This window comes from Microcaecilia unicolor, chromosome 6 (genome assembly GCF_901765095.1).
Source record: "Microcaecilia unicolor chromosome 6, aMicUni1.1, whole genome shotgun sequence".
Classification (NCBI taxonomy): domain Eukaryota; kingdom Metazoa; phylum Chordata; class Amphibia; order Gymnophiona; family Siphonopidae; genus Microcaecilia; species Microcaecilia unicolor.
In genome coordinates, this window is record NC_044036.1 from 90,567,254 (window position 1) to 90,585,804 (window position 18,551).

Sequence of the window (18,551 nt, forward strand, 5' to 3'; positions counted from 1 at the left end):
TGAGGTCGCATCATGGAGTGATACAGAGGCATTATAGTATTCTTGGTTGTATTTACCATCCCTTTCCTAATAATTCCTAGCATCCTGTTTACTTTTTTTAGCCACCGCCGCCACACACTGAGCAGAAGATGTCAGCATGTTGTCTACAACTATACCTAAATTTTTTCTTAGGTGCTGACCCCTAAGGTGGACCCTAGCATCCGGTAACTATGATTCGGATTATTCTTCCCAATGTACATCATTTTGCTTTTGTCCACATTAAATCTCATCTGCCATTTGTATGCCCAGCCTTCCAATTTCCTAAGGTCTTTCTACAATTTTTTTTAACAACCTTGAGTAATTTTGTGTCATCTTCAGATTTAAGCACCTCACTTGTAATTCCGATTTCCAGATCATTTATAAATATGCTAAGTAACAGAGGTCCCAGTATAGATCCCTGCGGCACTCCACTATTTACCCTCCTCCATTGAGAGAAATGGCCAGTTAACCAATTCCTAATCCACAACAGAACATTGCCTCCTATCTCATGACTCTTTAATTTTCTCTGGAGTCTTTCATGAGGAACTTTGTCAAAAGATTTCTGAAAATCTTGATATACTACATCAACTGGCTCACCTTTATCCACATGTTGATTCACGCCTTCAAAGAAATGAAGCATGCTGACCATAGAATCTCCTCTTTTTCTACAAATTCATGCAAGCATATGATCTCTTGGCTTATTATTCACTTATGGTCCCAAAGCTTGGAGCGCACACACTATTTTTTATTTTGGCTGGTTTATCCTAGACATTCACAGCATTCATAGTTTCAGTACATATTTCCTACACTAGATCCTCATAGCTACCATCCTCTGACAATATTGGTATTCCTCACAACCTCAAACTATTCCATCTGGATCTGTTTTTCAGATTCTTATGTGGAAAGTATGTCTTCATTCATTTTTCCCAGCTCACTTAATTTGGGTCTAGAGTGTTATTATATCCTCTCTGTTTCTCCATCTTTGCCTCAGATTTTTCCACCTCATGTCCAGGTTTACTTATGTCAGCTTTCATCTGCTCCAATCAGTAATGTATGTCATTTTTAATAGTCTGAATCCCTCTTTTGATCTCAACTATCCATTTTCCCATTTCTCTTCTCCCAAGGAGTTGTTCATGTCTTCCATGTGGATTCCTCCCTCTGCCCTTCATTCCCACTGCCGCTGCATTATCCAACTCCGATCCCACTATATTGCCAGCCTGACGTTGTGCCACCTCAATTTCTGAGAAGGTAAACAGTTTGAAATCATCTGGTCACTACTCCACAACAATCTATATAATCTTGATACGCTTTACAACCTCTTACTACACAGCAGCACTGTTTCTGCCCATTCCAACAGGATTTTTCTTGTTTTACATAAGGGATGCTGGGCAATGCTCACCTTCTGTGCCACCATATTGTTCAGTGACATCGTTTCTTCTCCTTGATTTTCCAGTTCTTGCCTTGACTTCAACAGTTTAATGTGACTTCCATTTTTAACAGTATTTTCTGACAGTTGAAATAGCTATCTGGAAGCATTTAGAGATTTTTGTTTTTAAGTTTTTCTCTGCTTTGTAAGAATTAATTATTTTCACTTTCGAATGCTCGGTTAGCTACCTAGAGGAACCCGAAGTTAATGGAAGTAGACAGAACAGCAGTCACTGACTGAGAGGTAGGTTAGAGTATTTGTTCAACAGAGGGCTTGTCTTCACCTGGCTAAGTGAAGGACAAATTAGTCAGTAAACGTTTTGGCCTTGTTATAACAACTTAAAAAAAAAAGTAGTAACAACTCAACTGGAAGGGTGTCCAAAGTTTTGCACCTATATTTGCTTTTTATTTATAATCTGTTAAAATAATCAAATAGTACTTATGAATTAATATTTGGAGAGAGATATGTGTTTTTAATTATTATTATTATTTGTATAGCGCTACCAGACGCACGCAGCGCTGAACACCTGACACAAAGAGACAGTCCCTGCTCAAAAGAGCTTACAATCTAAGTTTGTAGAATGCAAAGCTGTGTCCGCTTCTATTCACTTTGAAACAATTTGACTGGGGTGCCTAAACCTTTGCATGTAACTTATGTATGCAAGTATTTTTGTGTATCAGTTGCCCATTTGCTCATTAGGACACACTAACGTTTGAGCAGTTAAGTTTGTACATGTGTGATTGAGAATGCAATAAGGATAGATCAAAATACCGCATCTTTCTATTATGTAGTATTTTTTAAACACTTGCATGAAGCACAAGCCAAGTAATAGTTTCTTTAAAGCTTCTAAATATAAACATTTCCAACTAGCATATTCTTCTTCTTTTTTTTTTTGTTACCTTAATTGTAGGCTTTCATTAAAAATTGAACCAGGGACCAGCACGCCACGCTCTGCTGTCTCCAAGGAAGAGTTAGAAGGTAAATGCTTAACTTGTAAAAGTGTATAAGAAATTATGCTGATTTATAGACTACTTTCCTGTTGAAATAAAGTAGAAAAATTAATTCTAAAAACATGTAACTGTGTACATGCTGATAAGTCTGAGAGTGCTCTTTCAGTATCGCCACAGCTGTGTTTTGTCATTCGAAGGAAACTCAGACTGTACGGCAGCACTTCCACTGTTTTCTTGTTTGCTCCGCACCATTCGTAGGCGTCTTTGTTGCTCTAAGCAAGGTTGTATCTATTCACTGATTGACTGACACTTAATTGAAGATTGTCTCTGCACAAGACCACTGACGCAGGCGGGTTCGCCAAAACATGGACCGTGTCAGGTCTGTTGAATAATGCACCGATTTGACGCCCCCTATTTTTGAAGGCTCCTTGTGCTTTTTAGCTTATCTGTCCCATTTGGCTTTGCTTTGGACGCCCTCTCTTACATTTCCTTTATCTTTCTTTCATTTTAGCAGCTACTTTGAGTATTTTTGTGTATGCCTCATTTTTTCATTTTCGTGCAAGCATTTCAGCATATTCGTGGTGGGGCAGTGGATTTATTTTAGGTTGGAGGGGGCACCAAACAGCCAGCCTCCATTCTTGCCCTGCCCTTTCCTCCCCACCCTCAAGTCCATCCCTTCTCATCACTCTCTACCCATCTCTCTTTCTCACCCTTTATCTTTTCTCTCCCTCTCCCTGCACCTACTTTGTTCTTTTCTTGGAGTGAGAAGGGGTTTTAGTGCTTACTGCAGAGAAGGAAGGAGAGGCATAAAGAACAAACAGAAGGGTTGAAAGGAGAAGAGAGCTCAAAGAAAGGAGGTTAAAAAATGGATTTCACAGAAGAAGGGCAAAGGGATAGCAGCTGAGGGGTTGGGAATGGGAAGAAGAGGGATGCAGGAGTCGGAGGGTGGAGCCATTCTCACCCTCCATCCAAATGCCAGTTGCTTCATTTGTACATATACTCTTCTCCATTCCTCTTAAATGCCCTCACTTAGTCTTTTTATATTCTCTCCAAGCCCCTTACTCCACTATAGCCTCATTCAACTTCACTTTGTGCTACTTCCTCTTTACCTTGCCACCTTTGTTTTCAGGCTTTGACATTTTGCAAAGTGAGTTGGAGGGTTTGTTAGATCCAGATTTTGCTTCTCTTGAATCTTCCATAGACACACAAGAATATTCCATAGAAATACTTTCTGATTCTTTCCACCTCCAGCAAGCAACCATCTTCCTTATGAAGACATTTCTTACCTGAGTTTTGTTTAGTACATGGCAAGGAAGCTATTCTTCCTGCCATGGCAAGAGGCAGAATCTCAGGCAGATATTTCGCACCTTCTAGAGACTCTAATGCTCAGTCAAATTCATGAATTACTGCAAAATCAGTCATGTATGTGGGCCTGTTCCTAAGAGAGGTTCAACTGACAGCTAGTTTCAATAACGTCCAGCTCTTGAACACCTCAATCATGTTTGAAACAGCCAGTGCTCTGGGTAAAGATCCAAGGCTCTTGGACCATTTGGCAACAGGATGTCAGGGGCCCATGATGTCTGGCCACTTTACAGCTTACATGTTGCACTATATGCAAACTGTTTTTCAAAAGTTACAAGTAGTCTCGTCCAGCCTTTCACCATAGGACCAGAATCAACAGCCATCTTAGCAGAAGCTGAGTGTAGGACACATCTTGTATGTTTAGAATTTGAGGTTTTTTAAATGTTCTCCAGAATTTCGACACTATGGATTCTTAGGTTCTCAGTATTCTTCGAGGACAAGCAGGCTGGATTATTCTCAAGCATGGGTCGACGTCCAAGTCGGCCCGGGAACAGCATTTGCCATAGCAAAACAAAAACTTTGCTAGAGCCTTCTGACGTGCGTGTGGCGCGCACCGCGCATGCGTGTACCTCAGTTTCTTTTTTTCCGCGACAAGGTGCAGCAGGTTCCTCCTGTGGTCCTCGTTTTTGACCCAGGAAGAAGAGCCTTCTTTTTCAGTGACTTTCATCATATGTTTTTCTCCCTCTTTTGTTTGTTTGTTAAAAAAAAAAAAGTATTTTCCCTTATTTAACCTCTAAACTTTTTCCCTTGTGTAAGTTTTCTTTCTTTTTCGACGCGGCTGGGTTTCTCCCTTTTTTTTGTGCCCTTTTTACTTAGGCACAATCAAATCCTTTGATTTCACCGGTGCCATTTTTCCTTCCATGTCATCGAATACACCCAGAGGCTTTAAACGTTGTACTCGGTGCAACCGGACCATCTCAGGTACAGATAGTCCGGTCCTTTGTTGTTGGCATCAGTACTGAGGTCGGCGGCATCGACATTGAGGGACACATCGATGTCAGGAGCAGAGGTAATGGCTGCTGAGAGGTCAAGACACGCTGGGAGCAGTGAGACATTGAGTGGGTCTCCACCTTTCTCGAGGCCTCCCTCTGTGCAGGCTCCCCGAGACTGACCCTAATCTGGCCCATCCAAGCCTCTCCCAGCTGCACAGGTCCACTCCCTTTTTATCTACAAATTAAGCTCTGGCTCAGACTTCTTTGTGAGTACTTGTGCTCCTCATCCCAGGCCTTGAAGATGTTCAGCTAGGCCCTGGTGGCTGTCAGCACCAGAGTGTTCATCCTGGTGGAAAGGACAGGATATTTTTCTTGTGTAAAGTTTGAGTCCATCAGGTTGTTCAACTTTGGTTTTATATGCATATAATATATGTAATATCTGTGGTTTATGTATTTTAGACCATTCATCAAGCTTGGCTAGATCCTTCCCCATTGTTTAGTATAGAGCTGTCTGGTTTTGCAGAGATCAGCCAGATTTGTGTATGTAACTTATTCCCATATCTATGATCTACAGATATAGGCTGTGTCTTCTTGAACTTTTCAGGGTCAAGTTAACAGACAGACTTGCTTGGCCTAAAAATAATGGGTCATAAACTAAAGCCTCTCTTTGTTTCAAACAGGCTCTGAACTAATACAGAGAAGCACTTTCAGTGAAGGAAATATGAGTATTAAGATATTCAGGGAGATTTGAGGTTGCAGAGGGCAAATGATGGATAATTGGAAAAAATACCAAAGAAGCAGAATTATATGAAGGTGACCTTAGAGGTCAGAATTGAAGAATACCAGATAAATAAGAGAGAAAATATAAGGCATTAAGTGATTGGACAAAATTAAGCTTCAGTAATCTGACAAGCATATCTTGTGGCAGTCAGATTTGTTAAGCTTCCAGGGAAATACACAGAAAGACCAGAGAGAGATTTTATTTTCCTTATACTGAAATTTAGACTGATATAAATAAGAATTCAATTTTCTGTAATACTGGGATAAAATAATTTTTATTGTAATCATTTATTTACTCTAAATTTTAGCATTATTGTAAAAGAGAAAAATCTCTGGAGTGTTTTTCCTTTGCCAGAAGGGCTTTTTTTTTCAGTCTCTTCTGAAGTTGGTTAGCTCCTCTTTAGAGGCAAGAGAGTGGCTTTACACCATGTTATCCACACCATATGGAGTATCTACCATATTGCAGATTTTGGTATCTTCAGAAAGGTAAACCTTGCTAGACAATGTTATTCACAAAAATATTTAAAAGAACCGGATAAGAACCAATCTCTGCAGCAGACTACTAGTAAAACAGTATTGCCAGTAGTTCTTGATCTGGTTCTTTAACATTCTAAGAGACCCCATTTAGAGTGCTGTATGCCACTGTGGAGACTGCACTTGCAAAAAGATATTAAACAGAGGGTGAATACTAAAATGGTTAATGGCCTTTGTCATAAAGCACCTGGAGAAAGACTTAAAGATCTCAATATGTATATGTATACTTGGGAAGAAAGATGCCAGAGGAGAGGAATGAGGGAATATACTCAGGAGTACTCTAAGGAAATACTCTTTATGGAAAGGATGGTGGAAGCATGGAACTGCATACTGGCAGAGGCAGTGAAGATGAAGCCTGTATTTGAATTCAAGAGGGCATGGGATAAGCTTGTTGGATCCTGCCATTTTGCTGTTTTCTATGACTCTCAACCCCCCTTACGCTCTGAGGAGGACTCCCCCTCCCCAAATTCTTGGTATGGGGGGGGTCGCCTTCTCATCTCTTGCCTCAAGCAGCAGATTGCCTTGGGCTTCCCCTGCTGATCAGGGGTGTCCCTTTTGCACTATTAAAGTATCAATTGGTCCATACAACAAATACTTCCAAAAAATCGGGTGGGGAACCTACTCCTTTCTCAAGTGGCTTGTTTGCAGTCTTTAAGACTGCTCTACCTTAGTCATCTGGGGCTGCAAGCTATATGTTACTCCTTTTATATGTTTGCTTATCTACTTCACAATCTCACTGTTAGATGAACAATCCAGTTGCCATATTTTTGATGACAAACAGGAAGCAACAGGGTCCCTCCATTTGTGCTGAGAAGGAGTAAGAATTTGTGACTTTTTGATTGCCAATTGCATACATGTTCAAGCTGCTTACCTGTCTTGGCCTTCAGAGCCTGATTACTGACAGGCTCAGCAGATTCATCCTCATATTTGGCTGGAAACATGGCTGGCCTCAGTGTTCCCAATGCAAAATGGTTTGGGCCCAGCGTACCTAGAACGTGCACATCGTTTAGGGCAAAACCTGCAGAACATATATTTCAAGCTTGGCAAACCCCCAAGTAGACCTTTTTGTCAGCAGCAAGAATAACAGCTACCTCTATATTTTTCCGTATGCCCATATCTGGATTGACTAATAAAGCATAAACTGGATGATCCCCCCTCTACCCTTATACCTCATTTCTCTCATAGCAAAGACCCTGTACAAGTTTCAACAGAGTCCTGACACGATTCTCATAGCATCCCACTGCCCTTGTCAGAACTTCTTTCCCTGTTCTCAAAAGGCTGACAGTCCTTTCTATGTTCAGGCTTTAAATATTTCCATCTCTGATCATGCAGAAGGGGGGCTGCTTTCTTCATCCAAATCTCAAATCACTAGCTCTGACAGCATGGAAACCAAGGAGCGTTTAGTTTGTACTCTATGGCTCCCAGTGCTAATACAAAATATCTGGTTGCTGCAAGGAAACACTCTACCAGGTTTACCTGCACCTTTAAGTGAAAGAGATTCTCTATCATGGTGTTTCACCCATTCTGTCTCCTTCAGATGCCATATTGACATACCTATACCATCTCTATCGACTAAGGCTGCCAACATCTTCTGTCAAAGTTCATCTCTGGGTAATCTGAGCCTATCATGCTCCCATCCCAGCTTTACAATATCACATCATTTGTCTATTTATGAAAGTGCTTCTTCACGTCACATTGCCATTGTAGAAACCCTGTGAACTCATTGTCGCCCTTAAATCTTATGAAACTGCCTTTAAGCTAATAGAGTCTGGTTGCAGGTAAGCTCTTGAGTTTTTGCCAGCAGATAATATCAGCTTTCCATACCCATTCAATATGCTTTTCGCTTCTCCCCTGGACTGATGGATTGAGCTTATAAGCACTGGGATGCCAAATCTTTGTGTACTTTTAGACAGATTTGGGAGGAGGGTGAACTTCTCCCCTTTTCTGAACTTCAGGGTGAATATGGCTTATCAGACTTTGATTTTTTTTTTCATTATAGGCAGCTCAGAGATTTCATACTACCTAGGGCTGGGGATGACCATTCTTCAGCAGAATCCTCCATGGAAATAACGCTGAACTCGGGCACTGAGAAAGGGTGTTCTGTAGACTGTATAAAACATAGTAACATAGTAGATGACGGCAGAAAAAGACCTGCACGGTCCATCCAGTCTGCCCAACAAGACAAACTCATATGTGCTACTTTTTGTGATATCTTGCCTTGATTTGTAACTCATTTTCAGGGCACAGACCGTACAAGTCTGCCCAGCACTATCCTCACCTCCCAACCACCAGCCCCGCCTCCCACCACCAGCTCTGCCACCCAATCTCGGCTAAGCTCCTGAGGATCCATTCCTTCTGAACAGGATTCCTTTATGTTTATCCAGCGCATGTTTGAATTCCGTTACTGTTTTCCTCTCCACCACCTCCTGCGGGAGGGCATTCCAAGCATCCACCACTCTCTCTGTGAAAAAATACTTCCTGACATTTTTTTTGAGTCTGCCCCTCTTCAATCTCATTTCATGCCCTGCCGCCTTCCCATCTCCGGAAAAGGTTTGTTTGCGGATTAATACCTTTCAAATATTTGAACGTCTATATCATATCACCCCTGTTTCTCCTTTCCTCCAGGGTATACGTGTTCAGGCCAGCAAGTCTCTCCTCATATGTCTTGTAACGCAAATCTCATACCATCCTCGTAGCTTTTCTTTGCACCGCTTCAATTCTTTTTACATCCTTAGCAAGATATGGCCTCCAAAACTGAACACAATACTCCAGGTGGGGCCTCACCAACAATTTGTACAGGGGCATTAACACCTCTTTTCTTCTGCTGGTCACTCCCCTCTCTATACAGCCTAGCAACCTTCTACTTACAGCCACCGCCTTGTCACACTGTTTCGTCGCCTTCAGATCCTCAGATACTATCACCCCAAGATCCCTTTCCCTGTTGGTACCTATCAGAATCTCACCACCTAACACATATGTTTCCCGTGGATTTCTACTCCCTAAGTGCATCACTTTGCATTTCTTCGCATTGAATTTTAATTGCCAAGCCTTAGGCCAGTCTTCTAGCTTTCGCAGATCCTTTTTCATGTTTTCTACTCCCTCCCGGGTGTCCACTCTGTTACAAATCTTAGTATCATCCGCAAAAAGGCTAACTTTACCTTCTAACCCTTCAGCAATGTCACTCACAAATATATTGAACAGAATCGGCCCCAGCACCGATCCCTGAGGCACTCCACTAGTCACCTTTCGCTCCTCCGAGTGAATTCCATTCACCACCACCCTCTGGCGTCTGTCCGTCAACCAGTTCCTTATCCAGTTCACCACTTCGGGGTTCCCAAACTTTTTCAGTTCACGGCACCCCCACCCCCCCCCCCCCACCCCCCCCCCCCGTCCACATGGGTCTCTGGCAGCCCCCTCTCTTTCCCTGCAGCCTCCTCCTCTCACACCAGCACACCTCTACCTCCCTGCAGCCCATTCCTCTCACACCAGCATTCCTTTGCCTTTCCTAAATCCAGCATTGCTCGCTACCTTCCTTTCTGCAGGTACAGGATCTCTGCCACTTCCTTCTTCCCCCGCCGTACATTTTCGGGCCGTCCGCAATTCACACAGGCACTCCGGGGCCTTCTCAGTCTGCCGCGTCTGGCCCTCTCTGATGCAACTTCCTGTTGAGAGGGCCAGACGGTGCAGAGGGAAGGTCCTGTAGTGCTTGTGTGAATCGTGGATTGCCCAAAAATGTAAGCTGAAAGCACTGCAGCGGCAGATGCCAGATCTGCGGGAGAGGATAGTAGGGAGCGATGTGCCGTGGCACCCTTGAGAGTTCACCGCAGCGCACAGTTTGCGAACAACTGGTATAAAGCATTACTAAAAGAGGATTCTTCTGTTCAGAAGTATATTTCTAAATGGGAAACAACCTTATCTTGTTCTTATGACCCTAAGCACTGAGAGAATTTTTTTTCAATATGTGTTCAAGATTTCTGTTGCTACCACCATGATTGAGAATGGCTTTAAAGTTTTTTTATCAATGGTGTTATACTCCACAGAGACTGTATCAGATTTATAAAACTGATTTGCTGCTTTATTTGTGTAATTGTGGTGAGCAGGGTTCCTTCTTTCATATTTGGTGGACCTTTCATGGTCAGGCTTTTTGGACGGTGCTACTTCAAGAACTTAACACATTATTTCCGGTTAATTACCCACTTCGTGCTGACTGTTGTTAAATTCAATCATATAGTTGCTGGTATCCCCCGGGAGATTAATTGTTTGGCAGCACACATCTTTATACCTGCCAAGACAGTATTGGCACAACTTTGGAAGCAATTGGCTGTTCCACCACTTGTGACTGTTTTCTAACAAGTAGACTATTATTGCTTGATGTCCCAACTTACAGCCTATAAATACAATCGTATTCCTTCTTATTTTAAGGTCTGGGACATATATATGACATGGAGGGCAGCTGTCCCTACCTCTTAATTTTATTATTAAATTTATTTATTTGTTTTTTGGGATGCTCCCTTTTTTTCTTGATCTTTTATAGATGATTCCTGACCCTGGTTTATTGTGTATTATATGCTGTGTTTAGGAATGGGGAAACTTGTTTTGTTTATATTTTAGGGTTCATATGTTTATGATACATAAGATTGATATATTGATATCTTATCTTGTATTGTCTTACCCTTGAATGAATAAATAAAATCCTGAAATAGATCAATTTTAATGTGTTAATCATAGTATCACCGCGTTAATTGCCCACCCCTAATAGTAATAGAATGTGATCAAAGCTTAACTTAACTGACCTTCACACTTTAAGCAGTGCATAAAGAGGTGTAACCCGCACAGAGTGGCAGGTACTACTCTAGGTGCCTTGTTGGGCAGACTTCATGTCAGACCATACAGATCTGTATCTGTTGTCATTTACTGTGTTATTAAATAGGTTACAACTAGGGCTGCATTTTAATTAACATTTTTTATTCACAATTGTATGATTTAATTTTTTTAATCTTGATTAATCACACAAATGTGTTTTATTTATTTATTTCCTATTGCCGCTCCTTGTGACTCTGGGGAAGTTCCTTAACCCTCCATTACCCCTGGTACAAAATAAGAGCTATGTGAGGGATGGAGTGCAATAGTGGCAGGTATCCCTAAGAACACTCCTCACTAAGATTGCAGTTTAGCCACCAAGTCAGAGTAGTAGGGCTTAGGCCAGGAGGTGGTTAAATGCCCTGGAGCTGAGTGGATCAGGGAGGCCTTGAGTGCAGAGGTCTCCTGGAGGGAGGCTCAGTGAAGGAACCCTCCCAAACTGTTGGCTGGGCCTTAGTACCTGAGGGACAGTCCCAAGAAAGCAAGGCGTGGCCCTAGCTCAGAGGTTTGAACCCTGTGTTAAGAAGTAGATGCTCAGGGATTGTATTAGAAGAACCAGAAGACTGCAAAGGTAAGAGTGTGTTTATTTGTCTGTGAAGACCCAGGTCCTGAGTGTCTCAGCTGGAACCAGGCCTGGATTTATATAAGAGTAACTGGAACTGTGCTGAAGAAGCCTAATAAGATAGAACTGTTAAGCGAGAAGGAAGTAAATGATGATATAGTTGTTGCTCAGGTTTGAACTGAGTCTGTGATGTGCACAGACTGTATTGCTTTGATTACTTCACAATAAAGGGTGAGGGTTCCATGCCTGTTAGCTAGCCATACTATCACAGATTGATAATCTCCCTCCCGCCTACCTCCAGACCCAGTATCTCTCTCTTTCTGTTTCTTCCCTCCCTTTCCTCTGCCCCCAGGTCCATTATCTTTCTTTCCTGAGGTCCATTATCTCCCTCCCTCCCATTGTCCAGCACCTCTTCCTCCCTCGCTCTTTGAGCAGGGACTGTCTTTCTTCTATGTTTGTGTAGCGCTGCGTATGCCTTGTAGCGCTATAGAAATGCTAAATAGTAGTAGTAGTAGTACCCCTGTGAGCAGTACCTAGCTCTTCTCGTAACTTCTGGAGCTCACTGCCTCGGCCATAGCTTCCACCAGTGGCCCCACCAGTTTTGCTCATGGGTCTGCAGCTTGTTCCCCTCCCCCCACCTGAGGTTCGGCATCTGACCTCTTCTCAATTTCTTCACCCCCCCTCCACCAAGCAAAACCATATTGCCTTGGGTCCTGCATATCTTTGGATTCCAGCAAACACACTGTCCTCTGCTTTAAAAGTGTTTTCCCACCACAGAGGTCAGCTTAACGGGCCTGTAGTTCTCAGCCTCCTCCTTACTTCTGCTTTTATGAAGAGGGACCAGCCTTCTCCAGTTCTCTAGGACCACGCCCAATCTAAAGAAACATTGAAAAGGTGAGAGTGGAGCCACCAGAACTTCCCTAAGTTTCTTCAGTACCATTGGATGTATCCCATCTACTACTGTCTCTATCATGGATGTTGCTTTCAAATGGTTTACTTCTTTTTTCGGTAGGTAGATCTTTCACAGTATCCACTACGATGCCTTCTTCACACTCCCTCCCTCTGTCATGTGATGTCCTCCAGGGTTCTGTCCTCACACCCATACTCTTTAAATATTATCCTGCGTTCCTTAGCTGTTCTCCTCCAGGACCTAGAGTTGATGATCTTATTGTCTACTATACGGATCCTTTTGCCCTAGATATTACCCCTCTTCAATCACCACTGACTAAGGTCTCTCAATGGCTTTCAGACAACCTTCTTGTCCTTAATACTGTGAAATCTGTGGGTTGTTGGATAACCTGCCACTTTCCTGCTCCAACTCTGGCACCAACCTTGGGTGGCTCCCCCTTATCCTTGTTACCACCCTTAAATATCTCTGGATCATCATTGATAGCAGTCTTTCATTTGAACCACAGGTGAATGCCCTTGTCAAATCTTGCTTGTATTCCCTCAGGCAATTCTGTTCCATTCAGTCATTTCTGGACCAGTCTTCACAAATTAGTCTTACTTGCTCTTGTTATTTCCAAGCTGGACTATTGCAAGGTTGGCTGTGCTGGTCTCTCTCAGTTGTTGCTTTGCAGGCTCCAGTCCGTTCAGAACCTGGCTATTTATATTCTATGTCAGGTGAGTCACTTTGATCATGTTCCTCCCCTTCTTACAAGCAAAAACTGGCTTCCAGTTGAATTCAGAATCCAGTTCAAGGTACTTATCCTGACACACAAGATCTTTCACACCAGTATTCCATCATATCTCTCTTCTCATATTATCCCTTGCACTCCTTCTCGTGTACTCCATTCCTTGAATGATCATCAGCTCTGCTTTCCCCTCCTGTATTCTGCACATCTTTACGTTACACGAAAGTCTGCATTTTTCTATCTAGCACCATCTCTTTGGAACTCATTGCCAAAGCACCTCAATCTTGAGTTGTCTTTTCCTAAATTCAAGGCTAGTCTGAAAAAACCTGTTTGCACTTGCATTTGATTCCTGATTGTACATGTTACATTTTCCTTGTTTTTTCTCTTCTTCAGCAGTCTGTCCTCTTGCCTATGTTCCTCTCCTTTTGGGTCTGTGCTTCTGCTTTCCCGTTGAATTTTATAGTTTATCATTTATTGAATTTTCTATACCAACATTAATTGCACAGTAAGTCAAATTGGTTAACAATGTATAAATTAAACAAGCAACATTAAAAAAAACCATTAAAAGAAAGGAAAGAACACAATGCATCATTAACAAGAACCCAAGTCAATCATCACAGCCATGCCAAGGCAAGATAAGAAAACAATCATTCTTAACACTCACAACCTTATGAGAGACCGGCTGTATAGCTTTCCACTGCAGATTTTGGAACAACTGAGGAAAAAAAAAGGACTCAAAGCGTTCAAAGTGCTAACTGAAAAAAGTGTGTTTTCAAGGCAGTACAAAATAGAGTAAAAAAAACTTTCTAATTGGATATACTTGGGGAGCAAATTCCATAAAGCAGGATAGAGGAAGTAAAAAGCAGAATTACATGTGAACTCCCACCTAGCTCTTGAAGGAGGTGGCAGAACTAACCTATTATCGGTCAGAGATCGAAGAGTTCAAGCTGGGGTATAAGGAATAGGGAGGCTAAATAATATGTTATAGTAATATGTATGCAATGTCTTGTATGTCAAGGTAAGAACTTTGAATTTTATCATATATTCTATTGGAAGCCAGTGAAGGTGCTGAAGAAGTGAAGTTGCCCTGTTGTATCTGTTAGCTTTACAAATGATGCGTGCTCCTGTATTTTGTAGTCTGGAGTCTTTTAATATTTGCTTTAGAGATACTTGCATAAACCACATTACAGTAGTCATATCAAGTTTTAACATATGCGTAGAAACGTGCATGTAAAGAGTCTTGATCAATTAAATTTCTGATTGATCTAAGCCTAAGGTGACATAAGAAAAAGAAACCTACTTTCATGATGTTAGAAACTTGAGATCCAAAGGTAGGGGCAGTGTCAATGATAATTCCCAGGTATTTAAATGAGGATACTGGAACAATTTGCCTATCGAACAGAAAAGGATTCACAGAAGGCAGAGATTCTGTGATCAAGTGGCTATAGTTTTATCTGGGTTCTTTTCTCTAAATTTTTATTGTAAACTGCTTTGCTATTTCCTCAAAAGGTGGTATATTAAAACTAATAAACCATACTACTACTAAGCATTTCTATAGTGCTACTAGATGTATGTGGTACTGTACACATTATATGCAGGTATTTTCTCTGTCCATAGAGGGCTCACAATATAAGTTTTTGTACCTGGGGCAATGGAGGATTAGGTGACTTGCCGAAGGTCACAAGCAGCTGCAGTGGGAATCGAACCAGGTTGCCAGGATCAAAACCTGCTGTATAAACCATTAGGCTACTCCTCCTACATCCCTTTATCTATCTTCAGTTTACCTATCTTCTTGCGAACATGTCATGAGCAGCGTGATATTTTGAGCCACCAAGTTACTTATTCTGTTTTAAATGTAGAAACTTGAATTGGCTTTACATTTTTTTAACTTGCATCAGTATATTAAAGCATTTGTTTTTTCTGTTTTTATTAAACATTGTTCTCCGAGGACAAGCAGGCTGCTTGTTCTCACGACTGGGTGACGTCCGCGGCAGCCCCCACCAACCGGAAAAAAGCTTCGCGGGACGGTCGGCACGCAGGGCACGCCCACCGCGCATGCGCGGCCGTCTTCCCGCCCGTGCGCGACCGCTCCCGCCAGTTCCTTTTTTTCCGCGTCTGGAGAGAGTCGTGCCCCGCCGCTCTCTCTGATTCAGCCGCCGGATTTTCGATCACGTTTACGCCGATTGTGCTTTTTCTTTGTTTATTTCGGTTTACTTACCGTCCGGTTTCTTTTTAAAAAAAAAAAAAAAGAAACCCTGCGCGTGTGGAGCACGCGCTCCCTTTTTTCCCTCGCTTCCAGCGGGGACGCTGCATTGCGGCCTAGTGGCCGCACGGTCGTTTTCCTTTTTCGTGGTGTGATTTCAGCCACCATTGACGACTTTGACTTCGCCGACGCGATTTTTCCGTCGATGTCCTCGAAGGTCCCGAGTGGATTTAAAAAGTGTGGTCGCTGCGGCCGGCCGATCTCGCAGACCGACACCCACGCTTGGTGCCTCCAGTGCCTCGGGCCGGAGCACAATATCAAGTCGTGTTCTCTGTGTCTCGGTCTCCGGAAACGGACTCAGGTTGCGAGGCAAGTTCTGCGGGACCGTCTTTTTGGAACTTGCGCCGGCCCCTCGACGTCGACCTCAAAGGCATCGGTATCGACGCCCGGCCCTTCGGTACCGGTATCGATGCCCGAGACATCGGCACCGATGGCAGCGACCCCAGGAGAACAGGTCCCGTCGGCCAGCCGGTCCTCTGGTGAGAGTGGGGGTGAGAGGCCGCGTGGGCAGTCGGCCCCGGTCACTCCCTCAACTCGTGGGCCACGGGACCGAACCCTGTCTGACCCGGTACCTCGAGACCGAGGGGGATCGACCTCCTCCTCCTCCATGCCTTCCGGCGCCGGTGACGGGCATCGTAAGAAAGATAAGAAGCGTCGTCACCGGTCGCCCTCGGTGCATCCGGATATCGGAGAGGAGGCGACGCCGAAGCGTCATCGTCGAGAGGAGAGGTCTCCGTCGGTTGTGGAGGTACCGACGCGTCGGGGTTCCGGCACCTCGGTGCCGTCTCCTGGCCCCCAGCAGCTTCTGGCGCCGACACCCCTACCGGCCCCACCGCCTTTCCCGGCAGCGGGCCTGGACAAGTGCCTCAGAGCCATCCTTCCGGGGATCCTGGAAGGGCTGATGCGCCAGGCTGTGCCGGCGCCGGGGGTGCTTGCGCCCTCGGCGCCGATGACTGTGGCGCCGGCGAGCTCTAGCCCGGCGCCAGGGCCGTCGACACCGCCGCCGCTTGCGGTGCCGGTCTCGACCGCCACGCAGGTGGAGTCCCCGTCGATGGAGGGAGCTCCGTCCCCGCCGGCGCGGGAGTCCACCGCTCGACGACACCGAGACCTTGGTGCCTCGACGTCGAGCCGGGCCCGGTTCAGGACTCAGCTACATGAGCTTATGTCCGACACCGAGGATGAGGACTCGTGGGGGGAAGAGGAGGACCCTAGATATTTCTCCTCAGAGGAGTCTACGGGCCTTCCCTCGGACCCCACGCCTTCACCGGAGAGGAAACTCTCACCTCCTGAGAGTCTCTCCTTTGCCTCCTTTGTGCGGGATATGTGTATTAGCATTCCCTTCCCCGTGGTCTCTGTGGAAGAGCCGAGGGCCGAGATGCTCGAGGTCCTCGACTATCCATCACCACCTAGAGAGTCCTCCACGGTGCCGCTGCACAATGTCCTTAAGGAGACGCTGCTTCGGAACTGGGTGCGACCATTAACTAATCCCACCATTCCCAAGAAAGCAGAGTCCCAGTACAGGATCCACTCCGACCCAGAGCTAATGCGGCCACAATTGCCCCATGACTCAGCGGTCGTGGATTCTGCTCTCAAGAGGGCACGGAGTTCGAGGGATACCGCCTCGGCGCCCCCGGGGCGGGAGTCTCGCACTCTGGACTCGTTTGGGAGGAAGGCCTACCAATCCTCCATGCTCGTGACCCGCATCCAATCATACCTGCTCTATATGAGCATTCACATGCGGACCTATGTGCAGCAACTGGCGGACCTGGTCGAGAAGCTCCCGCCGGAGCAGTCCAGGCCTTATCAGGAGGTGGTCAGGCAGCTGAAGGCGTGCAGAAAGTTCCTGTCCAGGGGTATCTATGACACCTGTGACGTGGCATCTCGTGCTGCGGCCCAAGGTATAGTGATGCGCAGGCTCTCATGGCTGCGTGCCTCTGACCTGGACAACCGCACCCAGCAGAGACTGGCCGACGTCCCTTGCCGGGGGATAACATTTTTGGTGAGAAGGTCGAGCAGATTGGTGGACCAACTGCATCAGCGGGAAACCGCTCTCGACAAGCTCTCCCACCGGGCGCCTTCAGCATTCCACCTCCACAGGTGGACGTTTTTCCCGGGCCCGGCAGGCTGCACCCTATTCTTTTGCGAAGCATAGGTACAACCAGCCGGCCCGAAGGCCTCGTCAGGCACAGGGACAGCCCCAGCGCGCTCGTTCTCGTCAACAGCGTGCGCCTAAGCAGCCCCCTGCGCCTCCACAGCAAAAGCCGGGGACGGGCTTTTGACTGGATCCACGAGAACATAGCCGCCCTACAAGTGTCCGTACCGGACGATCTGCCGGTCGGAGGGAGGTTAAAATTTTTTCACCAAAGGTGGCCTCTCATAACCTCCGACCAGTGGGTTCTCCAAATAGTGCGGTGCGGATACGCCCTGAATTTGGCCTCCCTGCCTCCAAATTGTCCTCCGGGAGCTCAGTCTTTCAGCTCCCATCACAAGCGGGTACTTGCAGAGGAACTCTCCGCCCTTCTCAGCGCCAATGCGGTCGAGCCCGTACCACCCGGGCAGGAAGGGCAGGGATTCTATTCCAGGTACTTCCTTGTGGAAAAGAAAACAGGGGGGATGCGTCCCATCCTAGACCTGAGAGGCCTGAACAAATTCCTGGTCAAAGAAAAGTTCAGGATGCTTTCCTTGGGCACCCTTCTGCCAATGATTCAGAAAAACGATTGGCTATGTTCCCTGGATTTAAAGGACGCATATACTCACATACCGATACTGCCAGCTCACAGACAGTATCTCAGATTCCGCCTGGGCGCACGGCACTTTCAGTATTGTGTGCTGCCCTTTGGGCTCGCCTCTGCCCCACGAGTGTTTACCAAGTGCCTCGTGGTGGTAGCGGCCTACCTACGCAAGCTGGGAGTGCACGTGTTCCCATATCTCGACGATTGGCTGGTCAAGAACACCTCGGAGGCAGGAGCCCTCCGGTCCATGCAGTGCACTATTCAACTTCTGGAGCTGCTGGGGTTTGTGATAAATTACCCAAAGTCCCATCTCCAGCCAACCCAGTCTCTGGAATTCATAGGAGCTCTGCTGAATACCCAGACGGCTCAGGCCTACCTTCCCGAAGCGAGGGCCACCAATCTCCTGGCCCTGGCTTCGCAGACCAGAGCGTCTCAGCAGATCACAGCTCGGCAGATGTTGAGACTTCTGGGTCATATGGCCTCCACAGTTCATGTGAC

General features: G+C 45.3%; 1 protein-coding gene across 3 annotated transcripts in view; it reads left to right on the top strand.

Annotated features, from left to right (window-relative positions):
• The window catches only part of RALGPS2 (Ral GEF with PH domain and SH3 binding motif 2), a 677,704-nt gene that overhangs the window by 430,999 nt on the left and 228,154 nt on the right, over positions 1 to 18,551 (top strand). For all 3 annotated transcript variants that reach the window (XM_030206437.1, XM_030206439.1, XM_030206438.1), the window contains one exon: positions 2,355 to 2,422. In XM_030206437.1, coding sequence (XP_030062297.1) covers positions 2,355 to 2,422 — 68 coding nt within the window. The remainder of the gene's footprint in view (positions 1 to 2,354; positions 2,423 to 18,551) is intronic.